The sequence below is a fragment of the Arachis hypogaea genome, chromosome 5, assembly GCF_003086295.3.
Source record: "Arachis hypogaea cultivar Tifrunner chromosome 5, arahy.Tifrunner.gnm2.J5K5, whole genome shotgun sequence".
NCBI classification, from domain to species: Eukaryota; Viridiplantae; Streptophyta; class Magnoliopsida; order Fabales; family Fabaceae; genus Arachis; species Arachis hypogaea.
Window position 1 is genome coordinate 5,863,207 of NC_092040.1, and position 18,945 is coordinate 5,882,151.

Genomic DNA, 18,945 nt, shown 5'->3' on the forward strand with positions numbered 1-18,945 from the left:
TTACAGAAGACTAACATACTATAAATATAGTTCAATGGCAAGCTAAAGTTCTGAAAATTGAAATAAAAAACATTTGAGACAAACACTAATTAATTCATATAAGAAAGTAAGTAAAACAAGTGATAAAAAAAAGTACACATGACATGACTCACTGAATAAACCACACTACAAGAACAAGAAGAAGAAGAAGAACAAATATATATATGTAGTCCGCGATTTGATTTTGCTGACCTCAAATTCAAGAAAGGCAAACTCATGATCATGATGAAGGGGCGCGCAGTTGCAAAAATTGCTGGATCAACACTTTGAACATCCACATTAATTAGATTAAGAGTGCAATAGTAATCAAATTAAAATGGTGGTGGTGGTGGTGGTGGTGGACGTGAAAACCCATCCACTGCTGATGGCAACTGAACATTATTCGGCATATTCACCGGCAAATTAAAGAAAGGAAGCCCTGAGGACGGGTCACCAAACGGACTATTACCACCACCACCACCGGAACCCTGACCGCCGCCGCCACCTGGAAGCTGCTGTTCATCTTCGTCCAAAGGCAACCTCTCATAAGCCACGTTCGTGAACGAAGAAGCGATCACAATCACCGGCCCCGCCGCGATCAACTCTCCAACCACACTCCCTCCGACCACCTGTCCCTGCCCTCCGGCGAGGTATATGCTTAGGCTGGTGGCGCCGGGGGGAGCCGGCGGCGGAAGGAACGAGCCGGAGAGGGACAATATCTCGAACCTGCCGTGGAGCGTGACTACTGCTCCGGCGGCGGCTGGTTGCCTGATGGTGACGTTATTGACGGTGCCGCTGCCACTGAGGATGCAGATCCCGCGCTGGCGGCGGCGGGCGTAGGTGGCGACGCTGTCAAAGACGTCGCAGCCGCTGGCTACCTCGAGGATGTGTGCTCTGAGCGTGTTGGCGCTCTCCCTGGTTATGATGACCGGCGGCTTGGGCTTGTTCTTGGATCCCGGCGGCCTACCCCTAGGACGGCGTGCGACGACATCTCCCGCGGAGGCCGTTGCGAGGTCCAAACCCGTGTGGTCGTGGGGAGCATCATCCTCATAGTGATCTTGGTGGTTGTTGTTGGCGTCTTCTTCAGAATCTTGTTGGTGATGATGATGATGATGATGTTGTTGTTGATGATGATGGTTGTGATGCAGGTTGAATTCTGGTCTGTGCAGGTTTTGAACGAAGCGTGAAGCTGTTCCTAAATCCAAACCAGCCATAGACACATCAAACCCAAGAGAGAGAAAGAGAGATTTATTTTTATTATTATTAGAATGAATTATATATTAACTCAAAACTAGTAAAAACTTTTTAATATATATATAGTATTTTATATTATTAATAATTAATAATATAGGATGGAATTGAAGTAGGAGTGAATTGAATAAATTTCTCCCTTATAAAAACTGTTCTTTTGCCCCCCCTTGCCTTTAAAATAAGGGAAGTAGTGTGTGTATGTAATATTGGATCAGATAAATGCTTTTAGTTTATGCATAGAAAGATGAGAGAAGAGAGAAATGGAGAAGACAGAAGAGAGAGAGATAGAGAGGGTTGAAAAACAAAGGAGAGAGGAGGGTGTGATGGATGGAGTGCACAGAGAGAAAAAGGAATGAAGAAGAAGACGGAGGAGGAGAGAGTTGCAGGAGGAGACAAACACTAAGACGCAGTCATTTGTTTGGCCAAACAAAACTTTATTATTCAAATAATAATTGGTTGGGGAAATGAATGTTTTAATAAGCTTTCTTCTTCGAAGGACACAAATTGAATAAAAATATAATAGGTTGAAACATTTGATCACTCATGATCCCGGAGCGTGCCTACTACGCGATCCTAAATTTTTAAATTTATATAAAGGACGACTTACTTAAATAAAATTATTGAAATTCAATTTTATCATATTATAATTTTGTAAAATTTGATACGTATACTTTTTTTTTTATCTATATAAACCGCTGCACGGTGTAGTACTGTAGTAATTTTTAAATTGAACATAATTCACTATAGACATCTGCGATCTACATAAACAAACGAGTTGGATAAAAACTGTTAAAAACTGTAACAATTTCTACAAAAAATGTAGATTACATAAATAGTTGTTGTCTATAGCAATTTATGAAAAAAACAACGGCGGTCATAAATTGTTAGAAGATGTCGCGATTTACGTGAAAGCTGATTATAAAACCGCGATAGCCACCGACGAATCTTTCATTTGGATATTTAAGTGGGACCATGGTGGACAAAGACCGCTTGTACTAACTCAACAGCGTTATTCACGTTGTTGGAGGCATTAATAAAGAGGTTAATTTGTTTTTTTTAGTATTAGAGTTTAGAATATAAAATCTAGTATTTAGAATATAGGAATTAGAATATAAAATTTAAAATTTATAATTTAATATTTAAAATTTAAGATTTAAGATTCAAAACTGATGAATTTGTAACTTATTCTAAAATACATTAGCATTCATTCTATTTTATTATTTAGACAGTCATATATATTAAATATGTGATTAATGTATATATTAGAATTATCAGTAATTTATTGATTATGTTTTAATATATTGGAATTTTTATGTTTCTTATTTTCACTTCTAAAGGATTGGATAGAAAACAGTTACGTAGTTATTGCACTAGATTAGGACATTTGTAGTAATAATTTATAGTTTAGGCTTGAAAGTATTTGATTATAATTACGGTGTAGTTATTTTTATCACATGATGCAGCCGAGTAGGTGTATACTATTTACAGCATTCGAAGGCAACAGAATATACCCATGCATGAAAGGATCATACCTTATTTGGAGAAGGCTGGTTTGTACCACTTGTCCAGGCTGAACAGTCGTTGGTTCTAGTTGGATGAGTCTATGGTCAGCGCATTCATTGAGAGGTGGCGTCTTGAGACGCACATTTTTCACATGCCGTTCAGAGAGTGTACCATCATGCTGCAAGATGTCGCGCATCAAATGGGGTTGCCCATCCATGGAAAAGCTGTTAGTAGGTGCCTCACTGACTTTGAAAATTTTATGGAGGACGGCAGATCAGCTTGGAAGTGGTTTCAGGAATTATTCGATGAGCTGCCACCGCCAAATAAGGTCAAGCAGATGACAGTCCACTTCACATGGTTCCACGAGATGTTTAGAGTGCTACTAGCCGATGTGAGTGAGGATACTATTCCAGGACTCTGCATTTTTCCCTTCCAAAAGTGCAAACGCAATTGGCAAGATATTCGAGTTTCCATCTTGCGCGAAAGTCAGGAACAAAGTACCTCCATACTTGCCATACAAGTGAGTAGTATCGATGTCGACCAGTGGCTTGCAATGTTAAAAAGACTCAATACAAGGAGGAGAAGTCAATAAGAGACGATAAAAGTATAAGGTAGAGGATTCATCAACTTGATCAACAACTCTAATTGAAGAAGTCTTCGACAGAGTAATAGTTCCCTCCATGATGGATTGCACACCAAAGATCCATCGAAGCAACTCGCCATAAGACTCTTCCCAATCTCCATAGATTTGTGCTATTGCCTTTTACTTCGCCATCCAGACCTTCCTATCGCTAGGCCTGAATCCATAGGTTGCTTCTGTAGCTTGCTACAACACCTTTATCGTAACCGCGGCATCATCTCTAACCAACGAAAAGATCCTCGCACAAATGACATGACAATCAAGTTGCCGGTGATCGCATGAAATCAAGGTAGCCAAGCAAGTGTGAGGTCCGTTGTACCCTCTAACCTCCCAAGTACACTTTCGTTGCTATAGTGTAATGCGAATCAACCACGTGCAATCTTTACAAAACTACTTACATCTCCCATGGTATTTAAGATGATCTGATTCTATCACCCTGTACTCAACTCTACGATAGATGCTGTAATCCTTTTCACTCAACTCAGCTTCCTCCTTCGAAAACTCTGGCCAATTTGAAATTCTATAAGAGCGGTTCTATCATGCAGTCCTTGACTCCCAAAAGAAGGATCTACGTCCGGCTGTTAGCCGATGGCTTCCAAGTTCAAGATTGAGAAATGTGGAGGATGTTGCTGTGTACCGAAACTCGATGGTTCATGATGTGTAGGTGAATTTCTCAGAGTATCCTTGTCACTGTCCCCAACAATGTCAATGGGCTCTTCATCCGAATCATCATCTTGCATCGCATTTTCAACTCGATCCGGTCCACCCTCAACTATAAAATTAAGAATCAGACGAAGTAAACTAGCCATTCCAACTACAATACATGGAGGATCAACCAACGGACAAGCAGATGCAACCACAGGTATCAAGGTTGAAGCACCCCCCAACGTAACCGATTGAAGATTCGGGGCTGATGCCCCAGAACTATTGACATCATCTTCTAACTTGGCAAATAACTCGTGTAATCTAACTTATGGAAAACTTTGCATACAATGAAACAAGACGTGCATATCTTCATCGGAACCTATGATAAATGTATCATATATACTCCACACCGGTTGACACAACAGTAATAGAGATATTGTAAAACAATCTTGTCACCCACTTTGTCTCACACACCTTCCAACTTTTGTAATATACTTATCTTTAGCTCTGGCAAGATATTTGATGACCGGATAAAGACACTCAACAGTTTCCTGTTCGAAAACTTAACACCATATCTTTTACTTTTCTGAATTTTTTCAAAGCAATACACTAGAGCTAGAAAATTTTTTTCACTATCCATATGTAAAAAGGACACTCTACTTCTTTCTAATTGCCTTTCACGGGTATATATAGAGAATTCATCTATACATAAAACCGCTACAGTGTGTTACGGATTGAGCAACATAATATTTTTTCATAAACTGCTATAGCAAACAGTGGCTTATATAGAGTGTTATCTCCTTCAAAAACTGCTACAACCTCTAGTAGTTTCTGCCTAGCTCACTTTTTTACGTAAACCATGGATGCTTGTAGCAGATTACGTTCAATTTAAAAACTACTACACGCTTTAGCAATTTATATAGATATAAAAATGTTGCAATGACGTATGCTATTTTAAAAAATTGTAATATAGTAAATTTGGATTCCAATCATTTTATTTAAATGACTTGTCTTATTATAATATTTAATTTTGATTCATGTATAATATATATTTTACTCCATCCTCTAATTATATCTACTTTTTAATAATGATTCAAGCTGTCAAAATAAAAAGTAATTAGTTTTTGTTTTACAAATATATATGTAAATTATTTTACAATGATAATATATCAAAATTATATATTTTTATTATACTATCATATCGCATGTATTATTACTATTAATATTATTACTATTATTATTATGAGCACATAATAATTTTTTGCTAAAAAAAATTTGAATATTAACAAAACTGACTATGAAAAAATTAAACTAATATTATAGTCATAAAAGATTAATTCTGTTAGACAAAACTAATTGCATTAACTATGTTAAAAAAACACCTTACCCATGTCATAATCTTCAATCTCTTAACATGTTCAACAACAATTAAAACCACCAACCCTCCGTTTTAAAAACTCTAAATTGTAAGATCCAAAATTTTTAAAAAATCTTATTATAAGTTAATTTTAATATATTTATTCCGTAAAGACTTTTTGTTTTCATAATTAAAGATTTGATTCATATTCGCAAAGTGTCAATATTAAATAAATATAGTATCAAATTAAAGGATTAGAGGTAAGTAGCGCTTGAACTTTTAGTATAATCATGCAGTGTTAAAAGTAAGGGTATTACATTACGGTATTAGAGCAGTTCATTTTGATTAGAGCCTTAAAAATAGACTGATTATACTTCATTGCATACTTTGAGTGTCTGTCATGTTGTAAGTCTTGTCTAGATAACAAGAATTAGAACTTTATGTACATGACTGTCTATTAATTAACAATGTTAGCTTACCATCCCATATCTGTTGATTTTAAGTCTAGCCAATTTAATGTTGATGATTTATGTGTACGGAGAAGTTAATAGGTTATTATAGATAAATTGAAATTGATAAGTAATGGGTAATGCGAGTCACGTGGTTCAGGAATGCTAGAGTTCACTTTTCGTGCTTGATTTCGACTTTCGAATTTTTGTTTGCGTCGCTTAAGTTGGCATATCAATTCTTCTTTACTACTTTCATTGAAGTTTCTTGACTCAGATTCCTTTCTTGAACCATGATTTGACCATTCTCCAACCATATTTTATTATTCGTCCATAATTTTGCTTGATTGTATTCTTGAGAGTGTGCTTGCGTTTTTCAAAAATATCCATCTTTATCATTGATTATACTCTTCTTCATAAATTCAGTGCTTATTGATCTTATCTTGAACCTGATTTTGCGCAATGCATGATCCTTAAATCTTGAGCGGTCTGAACTTTGAAAGTTATGATTCAAACTAAGCTAATCATGTAATTTGATGCTTTTGCTTCATGCCTAATGTATATCGAGATCTGACCATCTTCTTGATTATCTCTTCAATTTTTGATATCATAGTTCCTGACCTTGAATTCCTCTATGTGATCTGTGTAATTCTTTGACGTAAACTGAGCTTGTTATGGTGTGATGCATCATTCCTTACAATCTATTTCTAGAGTTCTTGTTCCGGATTGAAAAAGTTTTGAATTGACTCTTTTCTTGTCTAATTCTGTTCCCCAATCATCTTTTGAATTTTTTTATGAGATCACTTTTTATTTAGCATATACTTCCCTACATAGATTCAAAAAAATTTCTTTATATGGTTTATTCGGTATTTGAAAATTTATGTATATACCAAAATTTTTTACTTTTCTAAAGTATTTAAAAGTAATGTATCAAAATTATGTAATATTTTATGTATTATTTTAATTTTTGAGGACAAAAATTTTTATGAGATGAGTTGAATGTAATATTCATAATTAAATATTCGGTTCATATTCACAAAACTTAATATTAAATAAATATAATATCAAATTAAAAAATTAAAGGTAAATAACGATTAAACTTTTAGTACAATAATGAGATGTTAAAAATAAGAGTGTTACATAAATCACCAGAATCCTCTTTTATCACCACCTTTACTACTAACATCACTAGCAACGTCATCAAAATAACATAACACAGCAGAAAAATCACCTTTTATTGTGACCAAATAGTTGGGTATTGTTCTTTGTAGTTTTCTTAATTACCTTTTATTTTTATGGATTTGCAAAAGTTTGTTTTGCAGAAATTAACGGTATTTCCTCTCAACCTTTAGAATTTGTGGCTTTTTAACAATTATATGTAAAATTGTTTGGACAAAATGAAAATGTTATGATAAATCAATAAGATTCTTCATTGTTATGAACTTATGATCATTAAAAGTTAAAAAGGTTGAAATTTTTCTCTTGTTCTTTAGAATATTCATTTTCCTTCATTCTCAATCTTTACTTTACCGTGACCTCCCACACATCCATCTATGCTTCTGCTCCATCCTCGTCTTAGGCTCCGCACCTCCATAAAATTTAGACTCAAATTCAAAAAATAAAAAAAAAAAATTGTTGCAATTATAGTTATAGCTATATAGACATAGTAATCCAATGGTCACGACGAGATGACGATGCTAGCGAGAAGAAGTAGATACAGCAGCAACGATATGGGGAGTTGGAGGTGATTGAAGATAGTGTTACTAAAAGATGAGCTTGTCATTATGATTGAGTGAGTAAGGTTGAATTGGGCGAGAATGGATGAGGAAGGTAATTTATTAGGTGAGGGATAAGGGTTATTAGAGTTGATTCTGATTTTAAAAGAGGTTAGATTGAAGGGGTTAGGATGGAGAAGATGATAAAAAGAGTTATTTGGAAAATTTAAAAAAAAAATTATTAATAGAATAAACTTAAAATTTAATAATGGATTACTTTTGTCAAACATATCAATCTTCTATGGATATAACATTTGTTTAATTTTTTTTATAATTAATTTTATCAGCGTTTGAATTATTTATGGTTAGAAATAGTTATGTATTTATTATTATTTTTAAATAATAAATTCAATCAAACATTGATTTTGGATAGAGATAATTGTAAAAATATTATTTGTATATTAAAATTAGTCACTAAAATTAATATAAATATATATATTATTTAATTTATTTTTAATATGTATTTTATATTATAACGTATATATTAATAATTAAATTTAATAGCTAATTTTAGTATATATATAGTATAGTTGAATAATTGATATTTACCTATTTATTATTGACAAACGATCTAGGTATTACTTTTTGTGTATTTTTTTTATATTTATAATAATATAAAAGACAAATATTTTATTTTTTATCAATTATTTTAATATTAAAATAAAAGTATATAAAAATATATATAAAAAATGATGCATATATCATTTTTTTTATTATCAACCAATAAATATTTAATTCCGAGGTTGGTGTGTCGGCTCACAAGGTGGTATTGTTTGAGCTTCTATAGAATATAAATTAATAGTTACTAGCTAGGATTTTATATTACTTGTAATTTTGTATTCAAGCCTTCTATATTTTACAAGTTAAGTGAGATTTAGTTATGTGTTCTCTTATTAGATGACAACATTTCGGTTTTTAAAGAGAAAATATTAAGATTTAATAAAGTTTATTATTTTTGTCTAATATTTTTAGCCATTAATTTAATTTTTTTAATTTAATAATTTAATAATATACTTTTAATTTATATCTTTAAATATTATTAACTAATTATTAACTAAAAATAATAAATTTTAGTGACCCTATAGTTTTTTTTTTCATATATAACAACAGTTAATGAATAATTAAAAATGTTAGAGGATTGAATATTTAATTTGATATAATATAGTGTGCATGTTAGCCTGCTTTAATTTATATATATCTTTCGCATTCTGTGCAGCTTTAATTTGGTCCAAAATCAACACCGAAAAGATATTTTTTATTTTAGAACTTTTAACACTAATAACACACTAGAGATATATATATTATGATTAAAAGATGGCATGCGTTATATATATAAACTATAATTCCCTCTAACCATAAATCGTAAAGGGGTTTGGTTTGTTTTTAATTTTTTATTATAACTAGAGTTTAACGTACTCATCTACGCCAAGTGTCAAAGCCCCATAAATTGTTTATATTTCCTTTAATTTTTGCAAAGTCATAAATATTTTAGCCATGTCTCATTATTATGATTGTGGCACTCCTCACCTTTGTCATGTTCCTACCATGATATATTCTAGCCATTTCAGAGCTCACAAACAGAACAGAACAGAACTTGTTGGGGCTGTATATGTGCACATGTATCTCTTTCATAAAATTTAATTAATTCATAGAATAACATGTCCTACCAATAATGCAAATGGAGAAATATTAAAAATAAATTTATAATATCATCAAATTAATAATAAATAAAAATTCAAATGGCTAACTCATTAATAAGATATGAATGAGAACATAATAGCATTACAGATTATCTCTTATATTCTGGTTGTACTAATTAACTTACTACTACTAAATTGGTGCATATGGTGGGATTTTATTTATAAAAATATTATGAACACATATATAAAAAATTAGTCATTAAATTAATTATCATATAATTATATACAAATATATATATTATTAAATTTATTTTTAATGTATATTTTATATTTTAATATATATTTTATATCGATAGTTAATTTAGTAGTTAATTTTTTTACATATAAGAGAAAGTTATTATAGAAAGATAATAATTTAAAATTATTTTATTTAAGTTAATATTTATAATTTTATACATGTAGTATTTATAATTATATATTTATTATATTTAGTATTATTTAATTATTTTTACGATAAATAAAAAATATATATTTTTTAACATTTTTGTTAATAAACGTGGATGGAGAGAAATACTTACAAGAAACATATATGTTTAATGCATGCTTTATGAACAACATTTTTAATTATTTATTATGATAAACATTTTTAAATATATATTTTTAATTACATTAATATTTGCTAATATTATAGATTAATATTTTATTTTTATACTATTAGAATTTAAAATTTAATATTTAAAGATAATTAAATATTGATTAAAATTAATAGATTTTGTTGGCCATATAACTTTACTTATTCATTAATCGTCGCATTTAATTATTGATAAGGTAGATGTTAGAAAAATTAAATCTGACAACATGTATCCGGAAGGAAACTAGCCAGGGAATCAGAAATGGATTTTCTTAATTTTTTTTAATAACTAAAAAAATAAAATATATTTTTTAATTTTTAAATATATTTTTTTATATATATATTTTTTAATTTCACCTATAAAATTAATAATAAAAAATTATATTTTATTTCTTTAATTGTTTTAAGAAATTGAAAGTACTCATTCCCTGTCATAATTAGATGAGCAACAAGTCCCACATAAAGTCTAAGAACGGATTTAATGCTTAATTATCCCCGTGATGAACAGCTCCCTTTATCGATTAAATAACCTCAATCATGTGCTAGTTAAGTAAAGATTTTAGACTTTAAATTACTAACAAACCAAATTCCTAACATAAATAACATTATCCCAGAAATTAAAGATTGAAGAGCAAGTTTTGGTGAAAAGAACCAGTGAAATTAAAATAAAATAAACGATACTATGTATGTAGAAATTTTTTTATTAGAATTAGCATATTGCATCATATATATATAGTTTAATTTAATCTGTTGCGATCCCTAGCTATAGCTGATGGGGCTTAAGCTATAGGGAGAAGCTAGCTTGACCTATAATAATGGCGATTACGTACTAACTAGATTTTTGCTTCAACATATGCTTTAATCATAATAAGTTTTAATTTGCATTGGTCAAAAAGATACTTGCTTGTTCTATATATCAATTTTCAAGTGTCGCACAAGTTTCTTGTTTATGTATCTCATTCACCCTACAGTATGAAATTAATAATTAACGAAGTCCATAATTCCTCTTTAGTATTGTATTATGATTTATGATCATGCTACTAATAAAGGTGACTTTCTCAATATTCTAATGCCCTGGATCTTTCTGTATGTGTTTAGTAACAATTTAGTTTTGTAAAATAATTTTAGATATATACTACAGTCATCACTCGTGTCGTAAGTCATCTATATATTAAATATAGGCCAGCAGTTCATGTACGCCTTTTTTATTATAATAAGTTTTGGCTCCGATGATTATTAGGATTTTTTTATTTAAATTAATTAAATATTTTATTTACAAATTAAAAAAGTATAAACAGTCAAATATTTATTGTTAGAAACAAGAGATTAAATTAAAAAAATATGATGTATTATTGAGTGAGTTGAAAATGATACAATATACAAGGGTATATATAAATGTTAGAAGAATTAAAGTAATAAAAGCGTAATATATTATGATAAATATACAGATATGCTAAATAATGCTAATTGATCTAATTGATCTTAATTATACTCTAACATTCCCTCTCAAATTTAAGTAGGAGCTAAAGATATCAGCAGTATGATCAAGAGTTCCAATAGCTACGAGACGAATAACATCAATAAGAAGGCGTTATCGGACAAAATGACAATCAATATCAATGTGTTGGTACCTTCATAGAAAACATCATGATAAGCAATTTGAATAGCACTTTTGCTGTCACAATAAACATCAGTTGGGGACGATTGAGGGGCACCCAAGTCTTCGAGAAGCCAACGAATCGAGACAACTTCAACAGTAGTGTTAGCGAAAGTACGGTATTCATCTTCGGTGCTTGATTGAGTAGTGAACGTTTGTTTCTTGGCTCGCCAGGAAATGAAAGAGTCACCAAGAAACAAATAATAACCAGTAGTAGAACAACGATCAGTGGGATTATCAGTCTAATCTGCATCTGAGTACGCCTAAAGGGTTAAGGATGAATGGGCAGAAAAATAAAGACCATGAAACAGAGTGCCTTTGATGTAGCAAAGAATACGAAGAACTGCATCATAGTGAGTAGTACGAGGAACTGACAAGAACTAGCTAAGAACATGAACTGGAAAGGCGATGTCTGGTCGTGTGATAGTCAAGTAGACGAGACCTCCAACTAAATATCGATAAAGAGTGGGGTTATCCAAAACAGTGCCATCCATAGGAGTAAATCGAACATTAGGCTGAAGAGGGATAAACTCAATGCGACTATCTGTAATTCTGATTCGAGCAAGAAGATCAGAAGCATACTTAGCTTGAGAGAGAATAAAGAGATAGATGCCATCATCTGAAGATATGACTTTAATGCCAAGAAAATAACTAAGAGAACCAAGATCTTTCATCTCAAAAGTGTGGTGAAGGGATGCTTTAAGATGAGATACCATCAACATCATCTCCAGTAATGATCATGTCATCAACATACAAAAGTAGAAAAACAACCCCACGTTCACTTTTACAAATAAAGAGAGCATTCTCATGAGGGCTGCAAGTAAAATTGAGATTGCATATAGTGGTGCTGAACTTTTCAAACCATTCACCAGGAGAATGCTTAAGACCATAAAGTGCCTTACGAATGAGACAAACTTTGCTATAAGGACAAGAATATCTCGGGAGTGGTTTCATATAGACCTTCTTTTTCAAATCCCTATTAAGAAATGCATTCTTCACATTTATCTAACTGAGAGACCATTTTCTGACCGCATCAATGGTAAAGAGAGCGCGAACAGATGTGAAACGAGTAATAGGAGCAAAAGTCTCTTCATAATCAATACCATACTCTTGCATACATCCTTGAGTGACCAAACGTGCTTTATAACGGTCAATAGAACCATCAGAGCGAGTCTTAATCTTGTGTACCCATCTGCTATCCACAATTTTGTGATCAGAAGAAGGATTAACCAAGTCCCAAGTGTGTTCTTTTTCAAGTTCCTGAATTTCTTCTTGCATTATTTGCTACCAATTTGGATTTGTGGAGGTTTCTCAGAATGACTGAAGTTCATAGTGATGAAAAGTAGCAAAAAAACAATGATAATCAAGAAGATGAGGAGGTGGATTTCTTACCTTAGAAAAATGATTAGAGGGAGGAGGCATGATAGCAAGAGCAGGATCATCGTCCGGTCTGGAATCATCGAGAGATGAAAAATGAGGAAGAGTAGAAGGCTCAAAAGGTTGACTAGAGATAGAACTTGTATAATCATCACTAGGAAAAAGATCAAGATTAGGGTTAGTAAAAAACGGTGACTGAGTAGAAGGAATGGATTCAAATAAGGAGAACTTAGAAAACATGTGATGCTTCCAGAATACAACATGACGAGATATACAAATATGTCTAGAAAGAGGATCCAATCACTTGTGTTCAACGCCATAACTAAGAAAACAACACATGCGAGCCTGACGTTCAAGTTTATTATGTTCACGAGGCTGAAGGAGAACAAAACAAACACAATAAAAAACTTGAAGAGAACTGTAATTTGGAGGAGTATGATAAAGACACTCAAAGAAAGCAATATTACAAAGGACAGAAGAAGGGAGTCTATTGATAATTTGGATAACAGTAAGAACAGCTTCACCCAAGTACACTCATGACACGAAGAAGAAATAAGTATTGCACGAACAGAGTTAAGAATATGACAATGTTTACGTTTTGCCCGTCCATTTTGTTGAGACGTACCAGGACAAGAAAACTCAGACGAAGTATCCTGTTCAGCAAGAAAAGTTAAAAGTTTGGAGTCACGGTATTCCATAGCATTATCGCGTTGAAAAACTTTAATGACCTTGAAAAATGGAGTTTTAATCATAGTAGCAAAGTTAATATCAATCTGAGGTAGCTCATGGTGATTAGTCATCAAATAAATCCAAGTAAAGCGTGAATAATCATCAATGAAAACTACAAATTATCAAGTCCCTCCTATAAAAGCGGTGGAAGCGGGCCTCAAACATCAGAGTGGATAAGATCAAAAGGAGACCAAGCACGAGATGAATTATTGTAAAAAGATAAAGCAGGTTGTTTGGTAGTTTGACAAGAAATGCAATCAAAAGACTCATTATTAACTTGACCCAAAACACCCTTAGACATAAGATGACGCAATTTTCCTAAAAAGCTGTGGGCAAGACGGTGATGCCACAAGTGAAGGGTAGATGGAGAAGAAACAACACAGAGATTTGACACAGGAATATGAAGATTCTCGAGTTCAAACAACCTTTCGACCTTATACGTCCCATCCCAATGATCTGTCTCATCCAACGATCCTGCATACGACAACCAGAAATAGAAAAATTGACATCAAAACCGAGTTCAACAAGTTGACCAACAGAGATAAGATTAAATTTTGATTTTAGAATAATATAAATATCAGGGAGATTAAGATTGGACTGTGAAATAAAACCCTTATGTGTCACATGCAAAAGGAAACTATCAACAATGTTAACAGGAGGTGCATTTGTGGTGGTAGACAAAGATAAAAAAGGATGACGCAAAGAAGACATGTGATTAAAGCAACTAGAATCAAAATACCATTTAGAATTACCTACAGGAGTAGAAAGAGCAGCAGGAGTATTACCAAAAAAGGAGAGAAGTAGCTTAAGAAGATACTCAATATTGGACAGAGAGAGAGAAGGTAGATTGAGGGAAGCAGAGTTTGTGGATTCAGTAGTAGTAGTAGAAGCAAGCACATTCTGATTAGTGTAGATGGAATGAGAATGATACTTGTTCTAATCTGAATGTTGTGGGCAAATAGGACAGGTAGTAATCAAGTTTTTCAAGAACTTGCAATAATGACAGAACGATGTTGGACAATTGGAGCCAATGTGACATTTCTATTTGCATTTTTGACATTCAATAGAAGGACAGTCTAAGAAGAAGTGTCCAAAATGGGTACAGTTGTGACAAAATGTACCCTTTCTATTTGTGCCAGCAAAAACATCTTATTTTTACATGAAAGTAGATACAAAGACGAGAAAGAGAAGAAACTGTAAAAACGGGGCAAAATCAAGAAAATAAAGGCTAGAATCGAAAAGAACTCACCAAAAAATTTTAGGGAGGGTCCTACTGTCCGCCATGTTAGCAGCCATAGAAATGTGGCGAGGCCTGATTGGAGGAAGAAGACACGTCAAGGATGACACGGCAGTGAGTTGGAGCACAGAGCTGCCGTTGGGTCGGTCGGGTCGGATTGGGATGACGCGCGGGTTGGCTGAAGCAACGCGTCTTTGACATGTGAACGATTCTAGAGCGTTGATCTTGGATGCAGATCAACGGTCCTAGATGTGTCTGGAAGGAAGAAGAGGTGATACGAGCAAGGAGTTTGCGATGGTGCGTGGTGGTGCGGTAGGGCGTTTCCAACGATGTGGTTAGGCTCGTTGGACTCAGGACGACAAAACGAAGAGAATGGTGTGGTCACTGACAAAGAAAAACATAAAGATATAAAAAACATGTATAAAGAGGCTGCTGGAAGAAGAAAACATGAAAGGCAAGGAACAATTTTTCTTGGAAAAAAATAATATATGCTCTTAATACCATGTTAGAAATAAGAGATTAAACTGAAAAAAGTATAGTGTATTGTTGAGTGAGTTGAGAATGATACAATGTATAAGAGTATATATAAGTGTTAAAAGAATCAAAGTAATAAAAACGTACTATCCTATAATAAATATACAGATATGTTAAATAATACTAATTGATCTAATTGATCTTAATTATACTCTAACATTTATCACGTAACGTGATACATATTGAATACTGTGAGTCTGACCTTTTTATAATTATATCTCAAGTGGTGTGTATTCGGAATAAGTAACAAGGTTGAGCACATTTCAATTGCATCTAGGATATTTGTAAGATAGTATTTTTGGATGTTGAGCATTTGAGATATGCACACATAGTATTTTCACCCACAATACCCAAGATATGCAGAAGCGGGCTTATATATATAGCGTACAGCCGAGACGATCTTTTATGCATTTGTGAGGTTTTAATAAGTTGTAACACTTTTTTTAAATTTTCTTTCAACTCTTCGAAAGTATATCGCAGTCCGACAATAAGTGTATACTACCCTATTATATGTTGCAGCATTAGATCTCAAACATTATCCTCGCATGGTTATCAACTTGAACTTTAAATAAATGTCCTATATATTTTGAAATTCTCCATTTAAGAGCGTTAATAGAAATCTATAACCAACTCTTTCAACTTCCTTACATCTAACTATCTCCATGTTAATCAAAATGATATTTTTTAACGCATCGAAAGAATTTAAACAACAAATATTCAATATCACAAAAAAACTATACTCAAATATCACTTCTTTATCACTATTTTTTATTATCGTATTTGCATAAACAACCACCAAAAGAATCTCATTATTAGTCATATATATGAATATAGCTAGAGAGAAGAGAATGTAGTGTGTACGAATAAATCTAATGATTTATGAAACTTTAAGCTCCTTATATAGGTAATTTTTTTTTGTAACTATCTATGAGGTAAAGTAATTGAATTACGTTTGTACAAATTTCTTCGGATACACTGCATTCAAATTTTTTTAAATATGTTATACATCTCAAATGTATAATACTCGAATTATTAGTAAAGAGAGATATATAATAATTATTTAAATCGATAAATATTTTATAGGAAAAACTACCAAAAGTATCTATGAAGTTTACGAATGCTGACAAAAGTACCTATAAACTAAGGAAATTAACGCTGTACCCATAAAAGATAAATTCCGTATGACAAAAATATCCAAATTCTAAATTTTTGTTGATTTTTTAATAAAATTCCTAAACTATCCTATACTCAACCTCAACTCACTTTTTCAACCTTTCATAACCCAATCTGCACCAACCCTTGCCATGGAGTCCGAAACTACTCCTACAACAAACCAGACCGAAATTAATGGTAGTGGTGGTGGTGGTGGGGGATCGGACCTCAACCGATTCACTCATAAATTTACAATCCATACTCAAACCAAATCAATCAAACACCAAAAAATACTCAACATATAAAAATTTTCAAATTCATTCATCCAATTTCAATTCACTTTAGCAAAACTAGAAGTAAAAACAACCATCAACCATAAAAAATCAACAAATTCATTCATCAAATTTGAAATTTATTTCAGCAAAAATCAGAAGTAGAAGTAGCCATAAACCTGATCTTCTGTAAATCAATCTCAGCCTTCATAAAAAATAGAAGCAGATTAAAAAAATAGAACAATATCATTTTAGCAGTAACTAAATCAATTTCTGAAAAGAAGAAAAATGAAATAAAAAATGTTTAAAAAAAAAAGAAATACATTTTCTTCGCCGACTGTAACATCGTCAATGGCAGAACCTCCATCCATAACGCCACCTCCTTTTCTTCTTTGATTTCTTTTTACCGAACCCTCTTCCTGCATGCAAGAGCACCACGACCCCTCTCTCTTCTCAGGCGTGCGACGATGGTATTCTCCTCTGCTGGGTCAGGCGCTCCACGACGACGACGTTCTCCTCGGCTGCAACAGGTGCGCCACGGCGATATTCTCCTTAGGTTGGGTCACAGGCGCGCGATGAAGGTGTTATAGTCACCTTAAGAGTGAAAGGGAGAAGACTCTGTGAGGGTTTTTGAGAGAGGGATAAGTGAGGAGAGAGGAAGAAGTGAGAAGAGAGGGAGTGACGGTAGAATGGGATAAAGGTGGGGTAATTTGAGAATTTTATTAAAAAATCAATAAAAATTTGGGATTTGGATACTTTTGTCATACGGAATCCATCTTTTATGGGTACAATGTTAATTTGCTTAGTTTATAGATACTTTTGTCAGCGTTCATAAATTTCATGGGTACTTTTGATAATTTTTTTTATTTTATAAATAATATATATTAAAAATAAAATATTTCACATATCACGATAAATGGTAAGTTTTTTTCCTTTCTTATTAACAATAATTGGGAATACCCAAATTATACTACAGTTATTATTCTACATCAGGTAATATCCGTTTTATCAAAAACAGAAGTTGAAAAAATATTAGATAAAGAAGGATTAAATCTAACTAAATTATCAAAAACATATTCACTCATGGTTAGTTTGGTAGTAACTTTTAAATTAGAATTGAATTGCAAAAGTGCAACCACGTGTTAGGCTGGGAACTGCAATCGATCGATCAGTTTTTGCGATATTATATTGTTAAAAATTGAGACGTCTCTGAATTTTATAGTTAGTGTGAATAAATATTTAATTTCAATTAGTCTGGAATGAACTCTAGGGTTTTGGCTGGGTTTAAATGCTTAATTAACTGAATATTTATTTCCACCACTTGATAATCATTGCTCGGCATATATATAATGAATAAACAACTATAAAAAGACTTTTAAAAATTAAATTTCTTACGAGTTATGAGCAGGCGATCCCAACTTTTAAGTCTCTATCCTGTAATTGTGGAAGATCTATCATTAAACAATAATTTAATTTTGTTTTATGTATATAGTAATTTATTAGTTAATAACAAATTTTTAAATAAAATTTAAATTTATAATAAATTAATTATTAATCTATTAAATTAAAAGATAAAAAAATTGAATAACTAATTTAAAAAAAAACTATACAATTAAAAAAAATTCACATAATGACATTTTCACTCAACAAATTAAATAGTTCAATTAAATATATTCGATTAAACATATCAAACTATATAAATTTATAATATTATCTTTATATAAAAATATCAAATGTCATAATAAAAATATCTACCTACAATAATTAAAGGTCCTTACTAAAAGTATTTCAACAATGCATTTCTGTATTTCTAACTTGTGTAGCTTAGGGTGACTCTATTAATTAGGTTAGTATTTTCAAGATTTAGTTATATTTATTCTATGGATACACTTTAAAAATAATAATAATAATAAAATTTTAAGTTTTGATCTATTTAATATATTAATTAAAAATATAGAAAATGTATTTCTTTAATAGCTTCTAATAAGATATTTTTTTTAATATTCTAGCAAAAGTGTGTTTTCAAAATAAATGTTAGCAAAATTCATATCATAAAGGTTCTTTCATTCTCCGGGCATCAA

The 18,945-nt window shown here is 32.0% G+C and overlaps 1 protein-coding gene across 1 annotated transcript; it reads right to left on the reverse strand.

The window, feature by feature from the left end:
- On the reverse strand, positions 1-1,739 carry LOC112800432 (AT-hook motif nuclear-localized protein 23-like). The gene has a single exon (XM_025842702.3). The coding sequence runs from the start codon at positions 1,230-1,232 to the stop codon at positions 351-353; it is 882 nt and encodes a 293-aa protein (XP_025698487.1). The 5' UTR covers positions 1,233-1,739; the 3' UTR covers positions 1-350.
- Between the last annotated feature and the right edge of the window lie 17,206 nt (positions 1,740-18,945).